Here is a 23,469-nt window from a genome sequence, read left to right as displayed (position 1 = left end):
TTTCAGGATAGTGGTGTGGCCAAATGCAAAGGATGATAAAGATAACAGCTACTGTTGGCTGAGCGTGAATATATACGAAGCAAGTCTTCTGGCGTTCAAATCCCAGCTCCAGTCCTTAATAGCTGTGGTCTTGGGACTCTTGGACTGTTTCAACCTCAATTTCTGTAAAGTGGGGATAATATTAGAACTACCTCATAGGACTGTGAGGATTAAGCCAATTGTGTGACATGCAGAGAACAGAGCCTGGCACGAGTAAGAGTTACATATGTTAGTTATTATTTTCTGCCAGGTTCTACATACACATTATATAATTTAATCCTTATAGTAACCCTCTGAGATGGGTATTCTCAGCCAAATTTGACAATTGAAAAGCAAAGGTCAGAGAGGTTAAATATTTCCCCCCAGGTTACAGAGCTATTAAGTGACACAGCTGGATGCACACACTGCTCTTCCACAGCTGCCTCTTCTTGATGATAAGCCAGGCAGCACGTGGAGAGGGGCTGAGGGGGAACAGGCTGTGGATGGATGGGTGAGCCACACCCCCATCTCCCCCCACCAGCCCACACACACACCAGGTGCGTAGACATACAGAGAGCGCAGAGCTCACCACCACTTGTTTATTTCAACTGCAGATTCTTTTTGATTTACATTATGAAATTCAAGTAAGATTTTTTTTTAAAGAAGAAAGAAAGAAAAGCCATTATGGAATAAATGGTACAGACAGTACATTCTAACCTTATGTAAAAGTCACCTAACAACAAAAAAACTACCAACAATAAATGCTGGAGAGGGTGTAGAGTAAAGGGAACCCTCCAACACTGTTGATGGGAATGCAAACTGGTACAGCCACTATGGAGAACAGCATGGAGGTTCCTTAGAAAACTAAAAATAGAGCCACTGGGCTTCCCTGGGGGCGCAGTGGTTGACAGTCCACCTGCCGATGCAGGGGACGCGGGTTCGAGCCCTGGTCTGGGAAGATTCCCACATGCCGCGGAGCAACTAGGCCTGTGAGCCACAATTACTGAGCCTGCGTGTCTGGAGCCTGCGCTCCGCAACAAGAGAGGCCGCGATAGTGAGAGGCCCGCGCAGCGCGATGAGGAGTGGCCCCCACTTGCCGCAACTAGAGAAAGCCCTCGCACAGAAACGAAGACCCAACACAGCCATAAATAAATAAATAAATAAATAAATAAAAATAGAGCCACTATATGACCCGGCAATCCCACTCCTGGAGAAAACCATTATTTGAAAGGATGCATGCACCCCGATGTTCACTGCAGCACTATTTACAATAGCCAGGACATGGAAGCAACCTAAATGTCCATCAACAAAGGAATCGGTAAAGAAGATGTGGTACAAACATAAAATGGAATATTACTCAGCCATAAAAAGGAACAAAATAATGCCATTTGTAGCAACATGGATGGACCTAGAGATTGTCATACAGAGTGAAGCAAGAAAGAGAAAGACAGGGGCTTCCCTGGTGGCGCAGTGGTTAAGAGTCCACCTGCAGAGGCAGGGGACACGGGTTCGTGCCCCGGTCCAGGAAGATCCCACGTGCCGCAGAGTGGCTAGGCCCGTGAGCCATGGCCGCTGAGCCTGTGCGTCCGGAGCCTGTGCTCCGCAACGGGAGAGGCCACAGCAGTGAGAGGCCCATGTACCGCAAAAAAAAGAGAAAGAGAAAGACAAATATCATATAATATCGCTTCTATGTGGAATTTAGAAAAATGGTGCAGATGAATTTATTTGCAAAGCAGAAACAGAGTCACAGATGTAGAAAATAAACTTGTGATTATCAAAGGGGGAAGGGGGAATGGGATGAACTGGGAGATTGGGATTGACATATATACACTACTAATGATAACTAATGAGAGCCTACTGATAGCACAGGGAACTCTACTCAGTGCTCTGTGGTGACATAAATGGGAAGGGAATCTGAAAAAAGAGGGGATATATATATATATATATTATATATATATATATAATTCACTTTGTTGTATAGCAGAAGCTAACACAACATTGTAAAGCAACTACACTCCAATAAAAATTAATAAAAAATAATAAAAGTCATCTAACATCATGCGTCACAAGGACTAATATGAAATCTATGACATATGCTACAGACCTGGTTTCTTACAAGATCTAAACTCAGCATTTGGTGCGAAATAAACAGAATATGCTGGCTAGAGTCTGGAGCACCTACTTTATTATGCATTTTGCTTATTTTGGATGATGCTAAACCTGTCATTGCCACGGTTCCCAGGACAACAGTATATTCCAGGTATGTGTGGATACTGCACTGTGTTTCAAACCTCAAGTCATACTGAGTCACTTCTTGGTTTATACCATGACAGAAGCAGATTTTATCAGCTGAGTTTGTAAGTGGAGTACAAGTGAGATTGAATCAGGCCCTCGGTGTCTTTAGATGATCTATTAGGTAATCTAAATTAGATGCTCTTCAGGGAGATATAACCTTGAAACACACAGCTTTATTTGTTCTTCTCATAAAGGAAAAAATAATCCCAATTTTTCAAAGTGAGAAAGAGGGCTTCCCTGGTGGTGCAGTGGTTGAGAGTCCACCTGCCTATGCAGGGGACATGGGTTCGTGCCCCGGTCTGGGAGGATCCCACATGCCGCAGAGCGGCTGGGCCCGTGAGCCATGGCTGCTGAGCCTACGCGTCCGGAGCCTGTCCTCCACAACGGGAGAGGCCACAACAGTGAGAGGCCCGCGTACAGCAAAAAAAAAAAAAAAAAAAAAAGTGAGAAAGAAGTTGGGTTGCATTTATAAGTATATTGATCAATGTATGTTTAGAGGTGAGAGGAGAATTGGGTTTTTTTTTAATTAGAATTTTTTTTAGCTTCTCCATGAATTTTTATTAATTCACCAATTCCCTATAGCTCAAGGGATGCTAATTAATTCAAGAAACCGTAATAGCTAATCATTGGCTAAATAAATCTAAAATGGAGAGAGTCTGTCACTGGAGATACCACTACTCATTTTAATTAAAATTACCAATTTGTGAAGTAATGTAAATAAAGGTTACTGTATCCTTCTACTCAGGAAGTATTAACATTGTGCATGGCCACCTGAGAATCCAAGAGGACTTAAAAAGCCAAGAATACTTGTAGAATCTTATCAATTTCTGAGTTAGAATATTTATCATTCCAAGCGCGTTGTTCATTGACATTACAAACCTATGTGGAATTAAGCTGCCTTGAAACACAAAATGGAGAATGGCAAAGGACTGAGAATTGTTGCCTTGAAGGGAATACACTCAATGTCAAGGAATCAACCACTCCAAAATGATTACTTTATAAACATTCAGGCCTAGAGAAAAGCAGATGTTCCAGGTCTGAGTTTCAATTTTTAAGGAATAAATTTATGCAAACGCCCATTTGTTTTAGTACTTTAGTAGCTAGAGTGATCTCACCTTGTTAACATTCAGTGCAACTGCTTATAGCCATTCTAATGTCATTTGCAGGGATAGGAAAGGTCACCTCAACATTTCATGACTAAATGGCAGGGCTCGACCATGATGTTCACCCTAGGAATTAGACACACCTGCACACTTAGCTGCTCAAGCCAGCCAACCCTGGAAAGCAGTGTGTGCGTGGGCAACCATATAGTTCAAGTCATCACTGAGTCCAAAGCTGAGCAGCCATAGTGCTCTTGATGGATTTGCCCTTGAGAAGAGAAATCCATCTTTATTGTCTCACTAGTCAGCTCAAGAGCCATTGATGAAGTCCTAAATCTAATTCTTTTTTTTTTTTTTTTTTTTGCGTTACCAGGGCCTCTCACTGTTGTGGCCTCTCCCGTTGCGGAGCACAGGCTCCGGACGCGCAGGCTCAGCGGCCATGGCTCACAGGCCCAGCCGCTCCGCGGCATGTGGGATCCTCCCGGACCGGGACACGAACCCGTGTCCCCTGCATCGGCAGGCGGACTCTCAACCACTGCGCCACCAGGGAAGCCCTCTAATTCTTAATAAAACCCCAAAAGTTTTAGAGGCAAAATGAAAAAGCATAGTTCACAGATACCTTCTGGCCAAAGGTTGGGAAACTATTTTTGTTTTTTAGTCCAAAGACCTGAAATTAGTTTGAACTGAAAAAAGGAGTGACATCCTTTAGGACCAAGGTGAAGCTGCCAAAGGAAAATTGTTATCTTATCAAAAGGCTACTTCTGAATGGAGCCTCCTGACACAGAAGTCTGGCTGGGACTTGAACCAGATAAACTTGTTATGCAAAAAGCTTTAGCCAAAGGGGAAAGGGCTGATAATGAAATCGCCACAAAGCCAACCACACATTACAGAGGTGACAAAAAACATCAAGCAGCGACCTACCATATGGATAAAAAGCAGTGCAGAATTTATGTGAGCATCATGTTTAATTTATCATAACTAAGCTGTCAGGAGTCATGCTTTGACAAATGCATAACTAACACATATAAATGAGTCAATTATCACTAACGACCACAGGTTCAAAACCAAACAGGCTGATGTTTCCTTTCTTTTTTTTTTTTAACCCTCAAAATAGGTTTACTAATAGGATTTCGGACCTTAAAATCTCTCCTGTCTCTAAATTAAGAAGGCTGGAAACACGTCTGGAAAACACTAAGCCATAGCCTGGTACTTACATCCTGCCTCTGCTCTCACTCATGCACTTATTTCTCTTCTCTTCTCTTCTCTTCTCTTCTCTCTCTCTCTCTCTCTCTCTCTCTCTCTCACACACACACACACACACACACACACTGTCCCCTGTCTACACAGCTGTGATCACTGGGCTGCAGCCTGGTCAATCCCTTCAGATCCCTGCAGCAACGATGAGAAGCCATAAGGTCCTCTGGTGAGTGGTGACCATCATGGACCAAGAAAGACTGAAATTACTGAATTGACTCTGCTATGGTTCAGCAGTCATGTGGGGACAGGGTATTAAAGGTTTTAAAGCTGTTAAAAATTTTCTTGTCCTGTTTATTCTTTAGAAAGAACCAGTTTAGTTTACTCTAATACAATGCACTGTGGCCCCATTTACAATGGGAATTGAAGAAATTTTCTGGATAATTCAGGCTAAAAAACTTTTCCTAAATTACCAGATAATCATCTTCCCACCTCAGTCCCAGCAATAATGAAAATTTTATAATCTGGAGGTCTTAATCCTTCATCCTTTTTCCCTTTCCCTCCCAATATGAGTAAGGTAAGTATAAAAATAAACCAAGGCTCTCTCTTTATTTTTTTTATTTTTATTTTTTATTTTTTGCTGTACGCGGGCCTCTCACTGTTGTGGCCTCTCCCGTTGCGGAGCACAGGCTCCGGACGCACAGGCTCAGCGGCCATGGCTCACGGGCCCAGCCGCTCCGCGGCATATGGGATCCTCCCAGACCGGGGCACGAACCCGTATCCCCTGCATCGGCAGGCGGACTCTCAACCACTGCGCCACCAGGGAAGGCTCTCTCTTTAAATAGACATTTCTAACCCAGTGAGTATCTTTGCTTACATTTAATTAGAAATTTGAATAAATAGAATGAAATAGAAAATTAAAATTACATTTGGTAGTCTGGCTCCTTTATGAAACCAAAGGACATTATTCGGGAATAGTGGGTAGTTTTCTACCTAAAAATATAAAATATAATAATTAGTTCCTAATCTTGAGAGTTACATTCCTAAAAATCTTGTAAAAGGAAAACTCATGATTGAAGAATCTCAGATGTTATGGGGAAAACAGGACTGGGGGGCTGAGGTCAGGAAAGAATCCATGAACACCTAAAATATATAATATTTTCACTAATAAAACCAATAAGGACAAGTCATTAAATAAATAGAAGACTGATGACATTTTTCCATATCTTAAATTAGTAATAAAGCACACAATCACTTAATTTCTATTTACCTTCCTTGGTTCATTAGAACCTCTTCAGACACTCTACCCTGTAGTTTCAATAAGATGCTTTTGCTTTGCCCCTGATGTATGCATACTAAAGGCATTGTTTTCTACATTGAGTCCTCCATTCTATTATCAACACTTTCCTAAGTCTAAAGCAACTCAGAATGAGCGCATTTGGAATTCTCAGAGTTGGGGAAGACATAAGCAGATTTAAATGGCATATAACAGGATTTGCCATAAAGAAAAATCAACAGTAGAGAGGGATTTCTATAGTGTATTTAACCCTGAAAGTCCCAACCCTATCATCAATTATGTACCTTTATTCCCAAATCTATCCAAGCAATACTGTGCTCAGTTTAAGAACACAAACATACTCTTGGAGAAGTATACAGAAACCAAACTTTGGTGAGTGGGTCAAGTCACATTTTAGAGGCATCACAAGAGCTTGGTATAGGAAAGTGTATCTGTGAATATGTAATGTGGTTTTCCAGGCCAGCAGCTTAGAGAAGGTCAGTCAAGGGCATCTGTGTGCAGCAATGGAATGAAAAGGAAAACTCTTTGGCTCCAGCCTTTTCCAGCAAAATCACTGGAACCCTAGCCCCTGGATTTCTTTCCCTGGGGTGATCTGAAATGTGTTCCCAGCCACCAGGATGTCTTTAGCTCTCCAGGGCCTTCCACCTCCTCCTTTGGCTTCCAAATATCAGGAAGTAGCTCTTCCTCTGCTCCTATGGGAGCATCATCCCTCCTGCTGTTATCTGTTGTTCCTCTCAACATTGCCCACTGTCACCACCATTGACGTGGGGCTGCTTCTGCATTCTGCAGAAACATCAGAGTGGGGACTGAAGGGACAAGGAAATGTCCTCCATCCCTGGCCTTGAACTTCATGGTCACATTCCGACACAGCCTTGCTAGTAGAATTCTTGGAGTTCTTTACCCTTCCTCTCTCCTGAGCAAGATGGCAAAAAGCTAGGAGGGATTGACTGGACAATCAAACAATTTCAAGGACCTTGAACTATGTTGCATTGAAATGAAAATGAAACACAGGTTCACAGTTCTTTATACAAAACCCTTGGGGCCAAATATGTTTTGGAATTCAGAATTTTATCAAATTTTATAAAAGTAAACCCGTGCATTTACTGTATTTTATGTAACATCCCCAGCAGGATCTGGGGCAGCACACTGTAATCAAACACATTAATAAATCTGCAGCAATTCACATGAATATTCACACTGAGTAGGATAAATAATGGCTATAAATAGCCTCAATTCAGTGTAGGTCATGTGTTGCCACCAAATCAGTTCACATAAGGTCAGGGCTTGCAGATGAATGACTCAAGTACAAAAAAACTTCCATTTTTCAGAGCTCTTTGGATTTTGGAATTGTGAACAAGGGATTGTATTGTATTTAAGGAAGGCGATCAAGAGACCCAGTCTGCTTCATTGCTCTGCATCTTGGTGGAAGTTAAGTATGCACGTAGGTATAATTTAGAGAAATTTGTGTTGACCCTTCCCTACTTCCTGTTCATCAGCTATTTTGGTCACTTCTTTTCTCCTCCCATGACCTCTGAACCCCGTGTTTGATACAGTAGACACTGAGAGCACCTCTTCCCAGCTACTAGCTGGGATATGGCTTGTAACGGCCTTGTCTAGATTCCTGTCCCCGCAGTTCACCAGGCCCTTTGCTTGGGATCATATAGCTCCCTCCAACATACTGAGCATCTTCCCTAGAGTCAGGACCAGTGTGGTTCTCTGTCAGGGGGCAGGCCAAAAGCTCATGTTCCCAGCACTCAGTCACCACCCCGTTGGTGCTGCTGTTGATTCTGTTCCTGTCTTAGTCCCATGCAATACTGCCTAGTTCCTGGTAACAGAGCTCCCACCAGGAACATCACCCATCAGTTGGGTTTTCATCTTGTTCTCCACACTCTGAGCCCTGGCTGGGGCTCCTCACCTTGCAGCCTCAGGTCTGAGATCTTACTTTGGCCCCTCAATCATCTTGGGAACTGGAGCCCTGCTCCCAAAGCACAGATCCTAAAGCAAAGTCCAACTTCCAAGCTGCAAAACCTCTACTGAAGGCTGCCACCTTCTGTTCCCTCTCTGGCCCAAGTGTGGGTGTCAGATTTTTAGATACAGTCTCCTCCCTTATTAAACAAGACCCACTGGCAATATTTGCCCCAGGACAGAGCAGAGTCAGATGAATGTGACACATATGATCAGAAGAACTGATTATAACCAAGAGTCAAATGGAACTCCTTATTTCTCAAATCCTGCAGGGGCATCTTCTATCATTTACTGGAACAAATTTTGTGTCATAATGTGCTAGAAGGCATAACAACTTCTAGCACCAAGTCAATTCCACACCTTGGACTTCTCCAATCACTGTCCAAGGACTTGCTGGATGAGCAATTTTCAGTGGAAGAAATACTCACTGTGAAATGAAGTGGTTGAATTCCTCACACCATTTTTCCGGATGAAGTAAAGTAGGTGGAGGATTTCTGAAAAATAAAAGCAATTTTTTTCTTACAAAGAAAGGGTTCCGTTAAAAGCAAAATATCAACTTGCCTTTACTGATACTGTTCTAAATAGCTCTGATAAAATCTATTCTTATTTCTTCCTGGGTGAGAGTCATTCACCAATGATAAATTATAAAGTGTCAGCCCCTACTCATTTAGTGGCTCATTTCCATTGACTGAAGGCCAATCATGTCCACGGCTTTCTGCAGGACCTCTGAGGGTTACACAGATCAACAACATTCCTCAAGGAGCAGACACTGTAATGAAGGGTGAGGCAAGCACACAGCCACTATAACTGAGAGCTGAGTATTATTAGTGCCATAAGAAAGCTATAAACCAAGTTCTAGGGGCTTGAGAGAAATAGACTTTTAATTTTACAGGATTTTCAGATCATTATACTACCATTTGAATTAATTATGTGATGCAATTAAAGTATACTTATAAATTCACTGGTCATGTTTTTAACTCTTTCCTGTATGTCAACCTCTGCAATAGGTACTGGAGAAAGCAAAACCACTAAGACAAGTTTCAGACCCCAAGAAGATCCTGGGTAGCAAGGAGGACAACACCTAATACAACTAAGTACTGGCGGTCCAAGAGAACTAGAGAACTGTGGAGAGACTCTGGTAACCAGACAATTTCCTGGTGGGAAGGCAGGAAAAGGAAAAAGTAAGAACCCTGCATTTGGCTGAATATTTACCCAAAGAGAATCAATTTTAAAACAGAAGGGACATTACCTTTAATTGATAAGAATCTTTTCTTTCTAGCTATTAATGGAAATAGGGGTTTGTGAGCAAGTCAAGTTCAGCAAATGAAGAAAGTTACATTTCTGCACACCTGAATTATGACTGTAAATCTTAAACCCATTATACACCTTTGTATATATAACCCTTCACTTGGGTTCTAACTGCTTCCTAAAGCCATAGATTGCTCAGCCTCCACAGGCAGAGGCAGGGGAAGCAGCAAGAATGACCAGAAATTTAAAAAATGTATCAGATAATGTGATTGTAATTTGCCTCTTCAATACCATTCCTTTTTTCATTTCTTCTAGTACAATTTTTATTCTGGCACAATGCTGCCATATGTATTTTCCTGAGTTCCTTGCATCTAGATGTGGCCATGCGACTGCATTCTGGCCAAATGATATATTACTAAAATTGTTCTGTGGTGTTTCCAGAAAGTCTTCTTAAAAGACGGGAGACATGCCATTTTTTTCTTCCCCCTATTTGCTTCCTGCAGCATGGATATGATGGCTGGAGCCTGAGCAGCCATTTTGGACATGAAATGAAAATGAGAGCTATGAGCTGAGTATGGCAAAGAAGGTAGATAGGAAACTGGATTCATGATGACACTGTAAAGCTGCCATACCAGCTCTAGACTGCTTCTCCCTAGTCTTCCTTAACAGGAAAGAGAAATAAACTTCCATCTTCTTTAAGCCATTGTTATATGCAATTAGTCCTAATTGAGCTGATCATATTTCAGATTATTATCCTATTACACGATTAGAACATAATTTGATAAGTATATCACAACTACAAAGGTAAGTGTAAGCATAATAAAGGGGCAACTTACCCAATCTGGGGAGTCCCAGAAGACTTTAAAAAGAAAATGAACTTGAGCTGGCCCCTGAAGATTGGTTGGATTTTTCAAGACAGAGGAGAAGGAAGCCATTTCAGGCTTAGGAAACAAGATGTACCAAGTCACAGAAGTGTAAAAAAGTCTGGTAGGTTCAAAGAACATGAGTAAGTTTTTGAGCCTAGACTATATGATTCTTTCAGGTCTGGAGAGAGAGCAGAAGGGAAGGATGAGGTGGGAAGGAAGAATGATGAGAGGAAATATACGGTTTCCCCATTCTGCATAAGAATTTAATCATCCTTCAGATCCTCTGATTCAAAGACCCAAAGGAAAATTATCTGTGTACCCACCTAGAAAGAGTAACAGTTGAAAGTTGCCCTTCAGTTATTTTGGAGGCTGCCTCTATCTCATTCATTTCATTCAACAATATTTGCCTTTATCTTTCCCTGGCTTTCTTTAAATAATAAAAGTACCATCACATAACTTCTGCTTTAATACCAGCATGGCTGACCTGTTCTTACTGGCTCCAGCTGTTTGAGATTGTACATCCATATGTCCTCCCAGTTCACCTCTGTGGGCATCTCTCAGTGAGCAGCTTACCCTACATCATCTCTACAGCCCTCTCCAGAGCTCAAACTTCCCTTGCTCTGCTCAGGTTTCCTGCTCATTCTGTTCTCACGGGGGTCAGTTCCACAGAGAAGAGGTGCTCAAGAAATCTATTGTCTAACACACTTCATCCACCCCCAAAACCGTTAACCATTTTTGGGTGTGGATGAAGAAGTTACTTGTAGACAGAGTAACAGACTTGATTAAACCCTAGTAAGCTTGACCTCGGCCAGCCAAGCATGGAGGGATAACCCTCTACTGAAATTAGAGAATGACCTGGGAAGGGTCCACCGGAGGAATGGATGGAAGTGTCAATACTTGTGTAGAGAACACTGTCCACTGTCCCTTCCCTGTTTTCAGTCTGTCCCTCAGCAGGAACCATGGGCAGGGGCTACTGTTTATGTGTTGGCCTGAACCTCTGTAGTAGGACACAGAGGAAAGCAGCAGATCACCACCCAGCCAGGCCACCACCAATCCATGGTGGCCTCACATGAACCCCACACAAGGAAACACTTTCTCTGAAGCTTGGCATCATAGGAATTTGGTTTTAGAGAAGCTCATTTGAACTTGTAGATGCCCCACCTTTCCTGGAGTCCATCCATCATACTTAGGTTCAGTAAATTGAGGTCTTGTGAAAGATTACTATCTGAGTATAATGGAAACTAAAAGGAATTTGAAGGCTTTACAGTACTTTGTTTGCATTGGCAATATAAACTCTAGTTCTCCTGCCATCCAGGAAGAGCACCAAATAATAAAAATTGCACCTTTTTGGCTCCTCTCAACACTACAGATGCAAATTGCAACCTTGCCCAAAGCATCTCTCCCTGAAAGGAGAGATGCTTCATATTCAATGTGATAGAAGACTCAGTGCATAGCTGAGATAGGCAGGCATCAATCACTCAGGTATGTGTATGGATGCTGAGAGCAGGATGTATGAATGGTGAGTCCTGAAAGGTCCACAAACCTGAATAACAAGCGCTCATTTGGATAATGTTTATAAACAGATAATGTTTATAAACATACCAAGGCAATGTAGAAAAGAGATTAGTCAGTAAAGGAAAATGACTATTTTCGATTTGAGGTTTGCCTGCCTGGATTTTATTCCTGTGTTTGGACCCTAAATTCAATTTCTACAAAATGATCCCCTGCACACAGACAGGATTAGGGCTACATGAGGCTAGCAGCAAGGGGTGATGCCCACTTTTGACATCATAATCCTGGGTCCAGCAAATACGATGGAGATAAAGTTAACCTTCTTCCCCCAAAGCCTCTGTGGAACAAAATGATTTGCTGAACAGTCAAACTGAATTCATTTTAGTTTCTGAAATAGAGAAGCAGCTGATTGGATGAAGGGGGGTACCTGACCTCAGGACAACCAATCCAAATTTAGTCTGGTAACCTACGCCAAGGCATGATCCCAAATGATAAGCTGGGTCAATTCGATTCTCTTTAGAAGGTTTTCCTTTTTTTTCACCTTGAACTGAGAAACAAAACAAACAAACAAAAAACCAGGAGAATGAGGCACTTCAGTAATGGGAGCTGAAGCTGAAAGATCCATGGTGACGAGGCAGATGGGAGAGGCCATGGAGTACACTGTACAAACTGGTTTTAGGAAGCAGATACTAGGAACAGGCAGGAAATCAGGGAACGAGAAGAAAGCAGGCCAGGTAGAGGAGAAAGGAAGAAATGAGCCATGAGGAACGCAGACCCCATGATGGGAGACCATGTAGGTTTTTCTTCAGTTTCTTTTGTGAGTGCTTCTCCCTCTGGTGCACCTACAATATTATCGGCCCCAGCATTCTGTTCTTAGCTCTATTCTCCTCCCGTTCTACATGTTCACTGAGGGCTCACTATACGTCATCAGCTTCCTAATCTATATCTCGTGCCTCAATTTTTCCTCTGCCTTTTGGCTGGTGCATCCAGCTACTTATTAGAAGTTTCATTTTGATTTCCCAGGGGCACCTTAAAGTCAGCATGTTCAAAACCAAACTCATCATTTTCCCCTAAATCTGCATTCTACCTGGTTGTTGAAGTCAGAAACTTGAGTTCACCCCTCTCCATTGACCTCACATCCAACTTGAAAAGGCAGAATAAGGGTTCCCCTTATTAAAGAAGTCCACATTCTAATGCCCAGAGCCTGTGAACATGCTACCTTCCACGGCAAAAGGGACTTTGCTGATGTGATTAAGGTTAAGGACCTGGAGATGGAAGATTACCTTGGATTGTCTGGATGGACTCAATTTAATCTCAGGTCCCTTAAAGCAGAAAAGAGAGGCAGAAAGAAAGAAGAGGCAGGACAGATTCAAAGTGTGAAAGGTGCTCGACTCGCCACTGTTGGCTTTGAAGATGGAGGAAGGGAGCCATGAGCCGAGGAATGCAGGTGGCCTCTGGAAGATGGGAATGGGCCTCAGCTAACACCCAGCAAGGAAATAAGGACCTCAATTCTACAAATGCAAGAAACTGAATTCTGCTAATGACCTGAATGAACAAGGAAATCAGTTCTCCCCTAGAGCCTCCACAAAGGGGTACAGCCCTGCTGACACCCAGATTTTAGCCCAGTGAGACCCACGTCAGATTTCTAAGCTACAGAACTGGAAGGCAATAAATCTGTGCTGTTCTAAGATGTTAAATTTGTTAGAAAAGCAATAGAAAACTAATACATCAATCAAGCACCAACACCTATCAGTTCTACTTCCTAAATTCCTTTCTTGTCACCCCATCCCCTCCTTCACAGACGAGTTCAGTCACATTATCTCCATCCGCCTACTCCAGTGGCCTCCTTATTTTTCTCTTTCCCTCTATCCTCATCTCCCTCTAATCCACCTTGCACTTGGCAGCTAGAATTTCTTTATAACATACAAATCTGACCTTGTTATTTTCTTGCTCAAAATTCTTCAGTAGATCTACACTGCCAGCATGATAAAATGTCAACTATTTTGCATTATATACAGATGGCTTTGCCTACCTATCTACCCAATCCCATCTCAAACCACCTGCCTATGCTCACCCAATGCTGCAGTACTGCACTGGGCAGAGCTTGCAGCTCCTAAAGCAAGTCCTGTTCTTTCATGCCTTGGGGGTCTTTGTACATGCTATACCTTCAGTTTCAGAATGCTCTCCCCAATTTGTCAACCTAGCAGGCTCCTACTCATGCTTCATGTGTATCTTTAGTACCCAGCACAGCAGCACTCAGTAAATTTTTGCTGAATGAATGACTACATGAAGGAATGCACACAAACATACATATACTGTAAGTAAACCAAGAAATGATGCCAGGACAAAATATGACCTCGGTCCCCAAAGTAGCATAAAGTTAGACAAATATGGAACAGCTCCTTTGGATGTGAGCAACTTCACAGCAAGCAGGGTTTGAGGAACAAAGGAGTCCCCTTAGGTAGTAACTTGAGTTGGATTTGACAATATAAGCCTCATCTCTCATCATCTGGGCTACCTTTGTAGCCCAAATGTCGCCAGGTCCCTGAACATATCTGATTAAAGTGAGCAAATCAATCATGATTTAAACTGCATTAAAGACACTATCTAATGTCAGGACCACTATATACATGCATGGGGGTTGGAGACAGAAGAGGATCAATACTAATAATTATCCCATGTTGAGTGGTATTACAGTATACCAAGCTCCATGTGAAGTGCTTCACATGTAGGACAACAGAACATCACAACAATCATATTCCTATTGAAATAACAATAGGAGTTATTATTCCAGTTTCACAGGTGGGGAAAATGCAGCTTAAAAGAAGGAATTTGCTTAAAAACATCCAACTAAAAAGTGGAAGGGTCAGGTTTCAAGGAGGTATTTCTGTCTCCAATGTCTACCACACTGTTCTCTGTATTTCATCTAATGAAGAATCCATTACTCTGGAAGGTGAATGAAGAGAACATACATGCAAAAAATGACAGAAAAACAATTAGCAAGCAATACCTCTAAGAAGGCGCAAAATAAAGCCCTCTAATATCAAAGCACACTCAACAAGGAGACGCTGAGTAAAAGATTTATCAATGGGACTGAGTCAATTAAGAAAGACTTCCTGGAAGGTGTCAATTTTGAGGCAGGTCCTAAACAGGATATATCAACCATTTGGTGAGAGGGGGAGGGTGTTAGGAAAGGAGAAGGAGAATATAGGGAGGAAGATACAAAGACTGAAGTATAATAGTTAATAAATAATCAATAACATACAGTTAAATAAACACAGGAGTGTGTTCCAAAGCTATTCTATGTCTTTACTCATAAAAGCAATAAAGCAAGACATCTGAGCACAATGAACTATTCTGAGAGTGTTAAACACTGCAACAACAGAGCTGCCATTCTGACAACTGCAAGATTCATTAATGAGGGTGAGTGGTTAGATACGTGCCTACGTCTCATCCTTCAGTATCACCACCTAGCCCCAGCCAAAGCTGCTTTTTGCCCTAAGTCACATCTTCCCTGTTCAAAATTAATTATTTCAAAATTTTTGTATTTATTTGTAATACATGACTCCATCTTAATATTAAAAAATTCCCCAATGCAGGGACATAGAAAGCAAAGAGCAAAATACCTCTTCATTACCACCCCTAATCCCAGTCTCCTCCCTGCATCAGTATGGCTTGTATTCTCTCAGACATTTTGTTTTTGCATTTTAAAATATTTGTTATAAATATAACATATATATTTTTGCTGTGCTATAAATTATAATACAATAAACACAATATAAATTTTATATTATTATTTATAATATATTTATAGTTGGGGACAGTAGAAATAGGATTATATGCTTCACGTAAGTGTCCTGGTACCTATTTTTTCCATTCAGTAACATGGCTTAAAGATCATCCCATGCCAGTTTCACACCCAAATAGTTTTCCATAATGTGTGCAAACTATAGTTTAGCCATTCACCCACTGATGGATGTTCAGGCTGTTTCTTTTTTTTTTTTTTCCCACTGTTAGAAAGAAGGCTGAAATGGTTTACACATGTCATAAGTGATTTCTAACTTTTAAAATGTTTTTTAGGTGGCGGACACCTCCTGTCAGTGAACATTTAGGATCCTGCCGTGTAACTCGAATGAAGAGAGAGCAGGTGCTGACTGCCTCATTTTCCCGGGGTGACCCAGTGAGCAGTTGTGGAGCAGAGGAGACAGTGCCCACCCACAGGGCTTGCAGGGCTGTGAAGAGCACCCCCGGGTCACCCCCCCCCCCAGAACACGCTGTGCGTGAGAACTCTTGAGTTACTCAACCCCACCGGGGTCAGACCAAAAATCCTGCTGCTGGGGTCCCCTCTGCCCCTTGCAGGCACCTGCTCCCTGGTTCAGACAGTGGGTATCTCTGGGTAATTATCTTGACACATGGGACACAGACCAAGATTTATTCAAAATATACATATAAGTCTGCTGAAGAGGAATCCTTTGAAAAAAATTAAATAGCTGAAGATATTTCTTTAACATCAGAAAAGAGAAGATATGAAAATGACACAGAAATCAGAAACACAATGCTATGCACTGCACCCTCAGTAAACGTGAAAGGCAGGTCCAGGCTAGAATGGATACCCATGCAGAGGGCTAACTCCACAGTGAAGGCAGCTCTATCAGGGGCAGTCCTCTGAAGCAGGGAAAAGGAGGAAAGAAAAGATTTGCAAGGACAACGCTAGATGGGAACATGTCTGGAAAGAAGCAAATGTAGGAAAGGAAAAATTCCTTTTCTCCTTCACCCTTCAAGTTCTCAACTGGGGCCTCTGTAGCAAAGGACAGACAACAAGAGAAAAGCATACAAATTTCTTTAATATAAGTTTTACATGCATGGGAGCCCTCATAAGGAAATAAAGGCCCGAAGAAACAGTTAAACCTGAGTATGTTGAAGGGTGGAAAGTGTTGGAAAGACGTGATAGAACAAAGAGTATGAGTAAGTGTGGTGAACTGGGGAAACTTAGCAAGTCCTATTCATGCAGGTCCTTTCTGTGTCCACTGTCTTGGTCTTTGGAGGTAAGGATGCTCCTTCCCTCTGGGTGTAGGGAGGAAGAGGGTCTTATGACCTGCTTCTGGGGAAGGTCAGAAAGCCCTTCCTGCACACACAATTTCTCAAATTCCTTCAGTTTGAAATATTCAATATGCCAAGGTCCCATATTCAGGGGTAGCATGTCCTGAACCGTGTCACAAAAACAGAATGAGCCTAAGTCACATCTCAGCCTTAGATAACCACTGTCTAAGAAAGTAGAGGTTGATTAATACCTATGATAATTTATTCTACAATAACTGAAGAAGTTACTAAAAGCAGTGAGGAGAAAAGCAAAGATTTGTACTTAAACTTCAAGCTTGTTGATTCCTTTTTTTTTCTGATTCTTAATAACCTAATTTGATCCTGTCCCTTAAATAACACCGTTTGCAATGTTAAGCTATAATCACTAAAATGTAAAGTTACCACATCAAATCACATGGCTCATAATAAACCCATTTTTAACCATTTACCATCAGTAAGTGACAAGATGTTCATTTCCTCTGGCTTTTCAACCCAACAAGAATCTGTTTCAAAGATCATCTCAGAATCCCAAGGTTACATTATGCTCCCCATGTCAGGCCTGTGCTTGAGATAGGGCGTGTCATGGAGCTTTATTAATCCTTGGCCACTACACTAACATTTCAAATGTTTACAAAAGGCATGAATTGCATATTCTAATTCTCTCTAAAGCACATTGGGGTACCTTTCCCTTCTCTGTACTCTCACTATGTAAACACACAGGACACACAGGCAACTCAGCCATGCATGCAGAGTGCGAGAGAAAGTCAAGGACAATAGAAACTGCTATATCAAGTGGTGTGTGGCTCACTGTCTGAGCCAATGTGGTCATTTGCTGACATCCATTCTTCAATTTCCTCCTTCAACAAGAACTCAGCAATGCCATCAAATCCAACTGTTAGTGTCCAATGTGTCAGGGAAGTAGACCTTGCCCAAGGGCTGGCTAATGACCCTTTTCCTCTGTGGTCCTTTAAGCACAGAGTGCAAGCCACAAGTCTATTTTTTTTTCACACACAGTTTTAAATGTATGATTTATTAATTCATGATTTTAAAGAGATGTGTTTCAAATAGATGACGTTTTCTAAATGCTTTTCCTATCCTCAAATTCTGGACTGTTTCTGTGGGTTCTGTGGGATTGTACTCATTGAAGGTGATCACTAAGGTGTGTCAAAGCATTCTGGAGATACAGAATCACTCCCCAATTAGGTTAGCATTTTAAGAAAAAACAGCTTTATATGTGGTGGGATGAAAGTCACGGTGATAAGACAGTGGGCCAGGGAACAGGCAAAGCTAAAGAGCATGGGTTAGGCACGCTATGCTTTCCTGGAGTATCCATTTTTCTGGTGATAAGTTATTTAAAGTTGTTTCATATAAAAATCACTGGGGAGTAGGGGAGGGAGAGACAATAAAAAGTAGGACTTCTCCCTGCCTGGGCTCTGAACTAATTGAGGAACAAGAAAAAGTAGTCAGCAGATTGAGTCCGAAATGACACCTTTGTTACTGATAGAGCTGATCTCAGAGAATGTGGATTTTACCTGCAGGAAGTAGGCTTTCTAAGACTGAAAGACAGAGTTAGGCAGACTTATCCAGCTGGTCTTGGGGCCAGGGCTGGGTCCCTCACTCAAGGGCAGAGCCTTGGCCACTGAGCTGAGTGCAGGCTGAGAACAATACACCAGGGCAGGCTGACTCTCAAAAGAAAGGAGAAGGGAAAGAGCTGGAATCTGCACGTCCAGTGCCTTCCCAAATTCACCATTTGCATACATCACTTCTGATCCTCTAGGCTCTATCAGTTTGGGTCCAATCAGAAGACAGGAAAAACACCCATAATTTGAATAGGGAAAATTTAATATAAAGAATTATTAACTAGTAATAGGGGATTAGATACTAAGGAGTGAAGAGAGCTCTAACAAGTACACAAAGAGCAGATATGGGAGCAGCTACCATGTCTAGATGAGAAAGATTATCCGAGGAAGAAACTAATTTGGAAGAGCCCCTGCCCCCAAACTCAAGGCTGAGACTCAGACCTCATTGGAAAAGATGTGACTATGGCCTATGGTGGGTGAAGTTCTCAAGGTAAAACAAGCCAGGGCTGGCAAACAGGAAACCAGCTGCCTGGTGCCTGAGACTCACTAGGAAGCTGCCCAGTGGGTACTGGTAAAACTTGCTGGAGGGTGAGCACCACTAGGTGTCCCAAATGCCACTGATTAGACAAAGGCCACAGAAACAAGAAGGAAAAGGCTCCCTGAAACCGGGAAGTGGGCCCTTTCCTCTGGCAGTGGCCTTCCAGTGCCCTCTACTGACAAAGCTTAACTTCTGCCATATGGCAAACGAGAAATGTTTATGAGTCCACTCCTGTATCACAAAGCAGGGGAAAGAAGGGTAGATTTGGAGCTGAAAGGCACTAAATTAATAACTGGCACAGGAAAGAAGTGAATGAGAAAACAGAGAGAGGCTAGGAGTCTTACAGAGAGAGGCTAGGAGTCTTACAATGTTCTTTTTTTTTTTTTTAAAGATGAAACACCAGATTTTAAGAAATTTCTGTTTCAGGGTAGGGGAGGGAAGGATTGAGAGTTTGAGATTAACAGATGCAAACTAGTATATATAGGATGGATAAACAACAAGGTCCTACTGTATAGCACAGGGAACTATATTCAATATTCAGTAATAAGCCATAATGGAATATAATATGAAAAAGAATACATATCTATAACTGAATTGCTTTGCTATACAGCAAAAATTATCAATAACACAGCACTGTAAATCAACTATACTTCAATAAAATATTTTTTTAAAAAGAAATTTCTATTTCAGGCTTGCAATATGATGCAAGGTAACTTCCAACCATGATCAACTGAATGAGTCCAGTCTCTTCTGCCTTAGGAGCATTTGCTGGATATATTTTAGAGGTAATGAAGAGATAATGGAAAACTTCTTCTTCCCCCACTTAAAAAATCTGTTTTGTCATGGTGCATCAAATTTCCTCATTAAGACTCACTGCTTTCTATCCCAGAAGCTCCTTATTGAAATAGGAATGTTCTGGGAAGCATCCTATTGTAAACCTTTATTGGCCAAAACTTTACTTGGGATAAAAGGCAGACAAGAATAAAAACTTAGAAAAAGGGACCCAGAACAAGGACCAGTGAGGGGACAGGACCACAAACACAAACTTAATCTCTTTGTGATTTTCCATTTCCAGGATTCCAACTTTGTGTGAGCTGAAAAAGTGAAGAGTCAGGTGGCATGACACCTCTTTTTACTCTTTTCTGTCTCTCTGCCTCTAAGATTTCTCTCAACACAGAAAAGGAAACAGTGAAACTCAGTGTGGTTCAAAATACTTATTCCAGGATCATGGACACAAAGGGGAACTCCTTTTTCTTCTGGGCCCCCTTTCCCACCAACACAGTCACAGGAGTGCTCGGTACAGAATAGGCTGAGGGGAGCTGAAAATGGTGCTTCCTCCTATTCTCTCAAGCCCATTCTGGAACCCAAGACTTTCCCTTAAGCTGGACCATTTTCTTCTGTACCATCTAATATTATTTCTGGGGTCTGAGTCCTTAATTTCTTGAGAGTTTATTATGTATAATAAGCACTGTGCTAAGAATTCACTCATTTAATCCTCACATAAACTCTCTGAAGCAGGTTATACAACTCCCTATTTTAGAGATAAAGAAACCAAGGCTTAGAGCAGTTCAGAAGCTGGTAATGGTGTGGTCAGGCTTCCAGTGCAGGCAGCCGGATCCCGAAGAACACAATTGCAACCAATGCGCCATCCTGCTTCCCCACCTGGGAATTCCTCTTGGTTAATTAGACACCACAGTATCTTTAGATTCTGCCAGAGCAATTTATGTCCTTTTAATAGGGGAATATGGGTCGGATTTAATAAGCCAGTTGTCTTTCTGACATCCCTCAACTTAAACGCAGTACTCTTCAGATAACCAAGACATTAGCAAGCAAATCCAAAGAACATTCTGTTTGGGATGCAAAATGATCAGTAATAGGGAGTATGAGCTCAGAATGTTTTCATCTGTTGAGTTTTATGCATCCTCTGTCATTCAGCTCCTTCTAAAGTCACAGCTGGTAAAACCAAATGGGTCATTTTACCCCAATCAGACTAACGTCACAGTTCAAGAAGCACCATTTGTCCTCTAAGGCAAAGCCATGCACCTAATTACAACACACTGTTAATAAATTTATAATAGACAAACAGAAATTGACTGCTATGGATTTATTTTTCCCCAGCAAAGCAAAACCATTTAAAGGGCATTTTGCACAGCTATTTCTTCTTTTATGTTTCAGTAAAGTTAGCAATATATTCTAGACAGGAAAAAGCAGAGCAGACCTCAGATGAACAGATTGTATCATCAGATCCTACCACATTGTCACTAATGGGGGAAATTAGCAGCTGAACATCAACACCTGTCACCATGAGCAGACCCTGGCACACACACCAGGTAGGAAGACTGTGCAGCTCCTTAGAGCAATCTGAGCCTAGGCCACCAGAGCCAGCGTGCATGCCAATGCTCACAGAAGCAGGCTCCATTTAAAATCAAGTGGATATATTAAATGCCAGGGGAGATGCAGCTGCAGTTCCTAAGGAAGACTGGGTGTTTTTAAGTGTGAGCTCTGAAGATGTTTTATGGAGATTGTGCTAACTGCCAGTGGAACCACACAGACTTAGGCAGAGAGACTCGACCCAGTAGAAACCACTGAACATTCATCCCCTTGCAAGGGCAAAAGGTACCACCAGAGCAGCAACCCCCTCTAACACCTGGGTGGCTTGAGTCATGTCTCCAGTGGGCAGATAGGGCCAATTGTTTCACCAACCTCAAGATCAATTGCAGTCATTGAAACTGAATGAATTATGGTGCAAGTCCTGGCAGTCTGTAAGCAAGCCCAAGTGAACAAGCCCACATTTATTTCTCTGACATCATAAGCATGTCTTTTCTTTACATGGGCTTTGACCATTTTCCTACCTGGTTGCTTAGCAACCTTTTGAAAGAACAGAAATATGGGAGAGGGATGCTGGAGACATACCAATGAATGAATTTGTATTTATTTCACAGATTCCTTTTCAAAAATCAATCTGTTGTCCCTCCTGGGGTGTGGGTGGGTGGGGGAGGAGGGGCTGTGTTATATTATCATATAACTGTGCTGCTACTCTTATAGCAGGAACATACAATGCCAGCAAGTATATTTATACAAGCATACTCAGCAAACAGAGGGCAGGGGAGGTATCACTGGTTACTGCACCTTAAGAATATTAAGAACAAATACATCAACATCAAGTCAAAAGAAACATACTGAGTAAACACAATGCCCATTTCACTGTTCTCTCTCAGGAAGGTCTCAGACCATGCCTGAGGAAAACCTGTAATCTCTCTCATTTCCTCCTGGTTCTGAGTGGCTGGTGAACAACACAGCATTCTCATCTGCCTGGTATCCTTTCTTTTGCTAAATAATATTTCCCTACAAAAAGTACCCATTCCATTCAGATGCTCAAGTTTATTTGCAAGGAATTGAGCAAAGTAGCCTCCCATGATTCTTTTAATTTCCTCAGTGTCTGTGGTTACTTTCCTCTTTTTTTTAAATTTTGTATGTTAAAACTTTACTTTTTCATGATTAGTTAACAATTCATCTATTTTATTATTTTTATCCAAAAAGAGCTTATGGGGGCTTCCCTGGTGGCGCAGTGGTTGAGAGTCCGCCTGCCGATGCAGGGGACACGGGTTCGTGCCCCAGTCCGGGAAGATCCCACATGCTGCAGAGTGGCTGGGCCTGTGAGCCATGGCCGCTGGGCCTGCGCGTCCAGAGCCTGTGCTCCGCAACGGGAGAGGCCACAGCAGTGAGAAGCCTGCATACCGTAAAAGAAAAAAAAAAAGAGCTTATGATTTATATATTGGTTCTATTGTTTCCTATATTTTTGCTTCATTAATTTCCACTTCTATTTTATTAAATTCCTTCCTCTACTTCACTTGGGTTTAAACATTTTTTTAAAATTTCTTGTGTTGGAAGCTTAATGCATTTACTTTCATTCTTTCTTGATTATTAATATAAGTATTTAGAGCTATGAATTTGCCTCTAATCCCTGCTTTAACTATTTCCTATTAATTCTGATATGTAGTACTTTGATAATTATTACTTTCTACATATTCTTCAACTTTCATTTAGATTTTCTTTTAAGCCTAAGTTGTTAAAGATGATTTTGTTTTTTTCATACCCCTATGGCAGGTAATTTTTGTTTTCTGTGTTTGTTTATTTCTAGTTTGTTTGCACTGTGGACAGTGAATGTTGTCTGTACTGTTTATACTTTTGGAATCTGAGAATGCCTCTGTAGTCTTTGTAATAGGCACAACTTAAGTATATATATTTTTATATAATATATGCAAATAATATATCATATATATGATATATTATATATATACACGTATATATAAAACCTTGTCCCTCAAGAATAGAGAATGCTCCTCTTTTCAAGCACTCTTGAAACATTCATAAAAACTTATAGTATTGCTTACTTTTTTTAATGTATTACAACTGTCATGGAATGAAAGAGGTTCAATAAATAACTTCTGCAATTAATGTATAACTCCTTGTACCTTCTGCTTTATGAATGTGATGCCATAAATAGATATACATCTTATATCTTCATTAAAAAATAGCACCTATTAAAAAGTGCCCTTCTTGGACTAATTTAATGTTCTTGGTCCTGAATTCAATATTGTCTCATATTAAGAACACAGTGTTATAATTATTGCTTTACAAAATCATGTATCTTTTAGAGAAATTAAGAGAGAAACTGAAAAAAATATACTTAAAGAAGTTTTCATATTAACACACATATTTACCATTTCCTGTTTCTCTATTTCTTCCTGTGGACTTCAGTTACCATCTGTTATCA

At 41.3% G+C, this 23,469-nt stretch overlaps 1 protein-coding gene across 1 annotated transcript in view; it reads right to left on the bottom strand.

Annotated features, from left to right (window-relative positions):
* Positions 1 to 23,469, bottom strand: part of MYO3B (myosin IIIB) — a gene marked incomplete at both ends in the record, with an annotated part of 398,588 nt that overhangs the window by 275,944 nt on the left and 99,175 nt on the right. The window contains one exon of the mRNA XM_082630334.1: positions 8,298 to 8,363. Within this exon, the coding sequence (XP_082486460.1) occupies positions 8,298 to 8,363 (66 nt within the window). The remainder of the gene's footprint in view (positions 1 to 8,297; positions 8,364 to 23,469) is intronic.

The sequence above is a fragment of the Mesoplodon mirus genome (genome assembly GCF_964341445.2).
Source record: "Mesoplodon mirus genome assembly, chromosome: 8".
NCBI classification, from domain to species: Eukaryota; Metazoa; Chordata; class Mammalia; order Artiodactyla; family Ziphiidae; genus Mesoplodon; species Mesoplodon mirus.
Note: the sequence above shows the minus strand (reverse complement) of the source record. Positions and strands in the feature narration are given on the sequence as shown.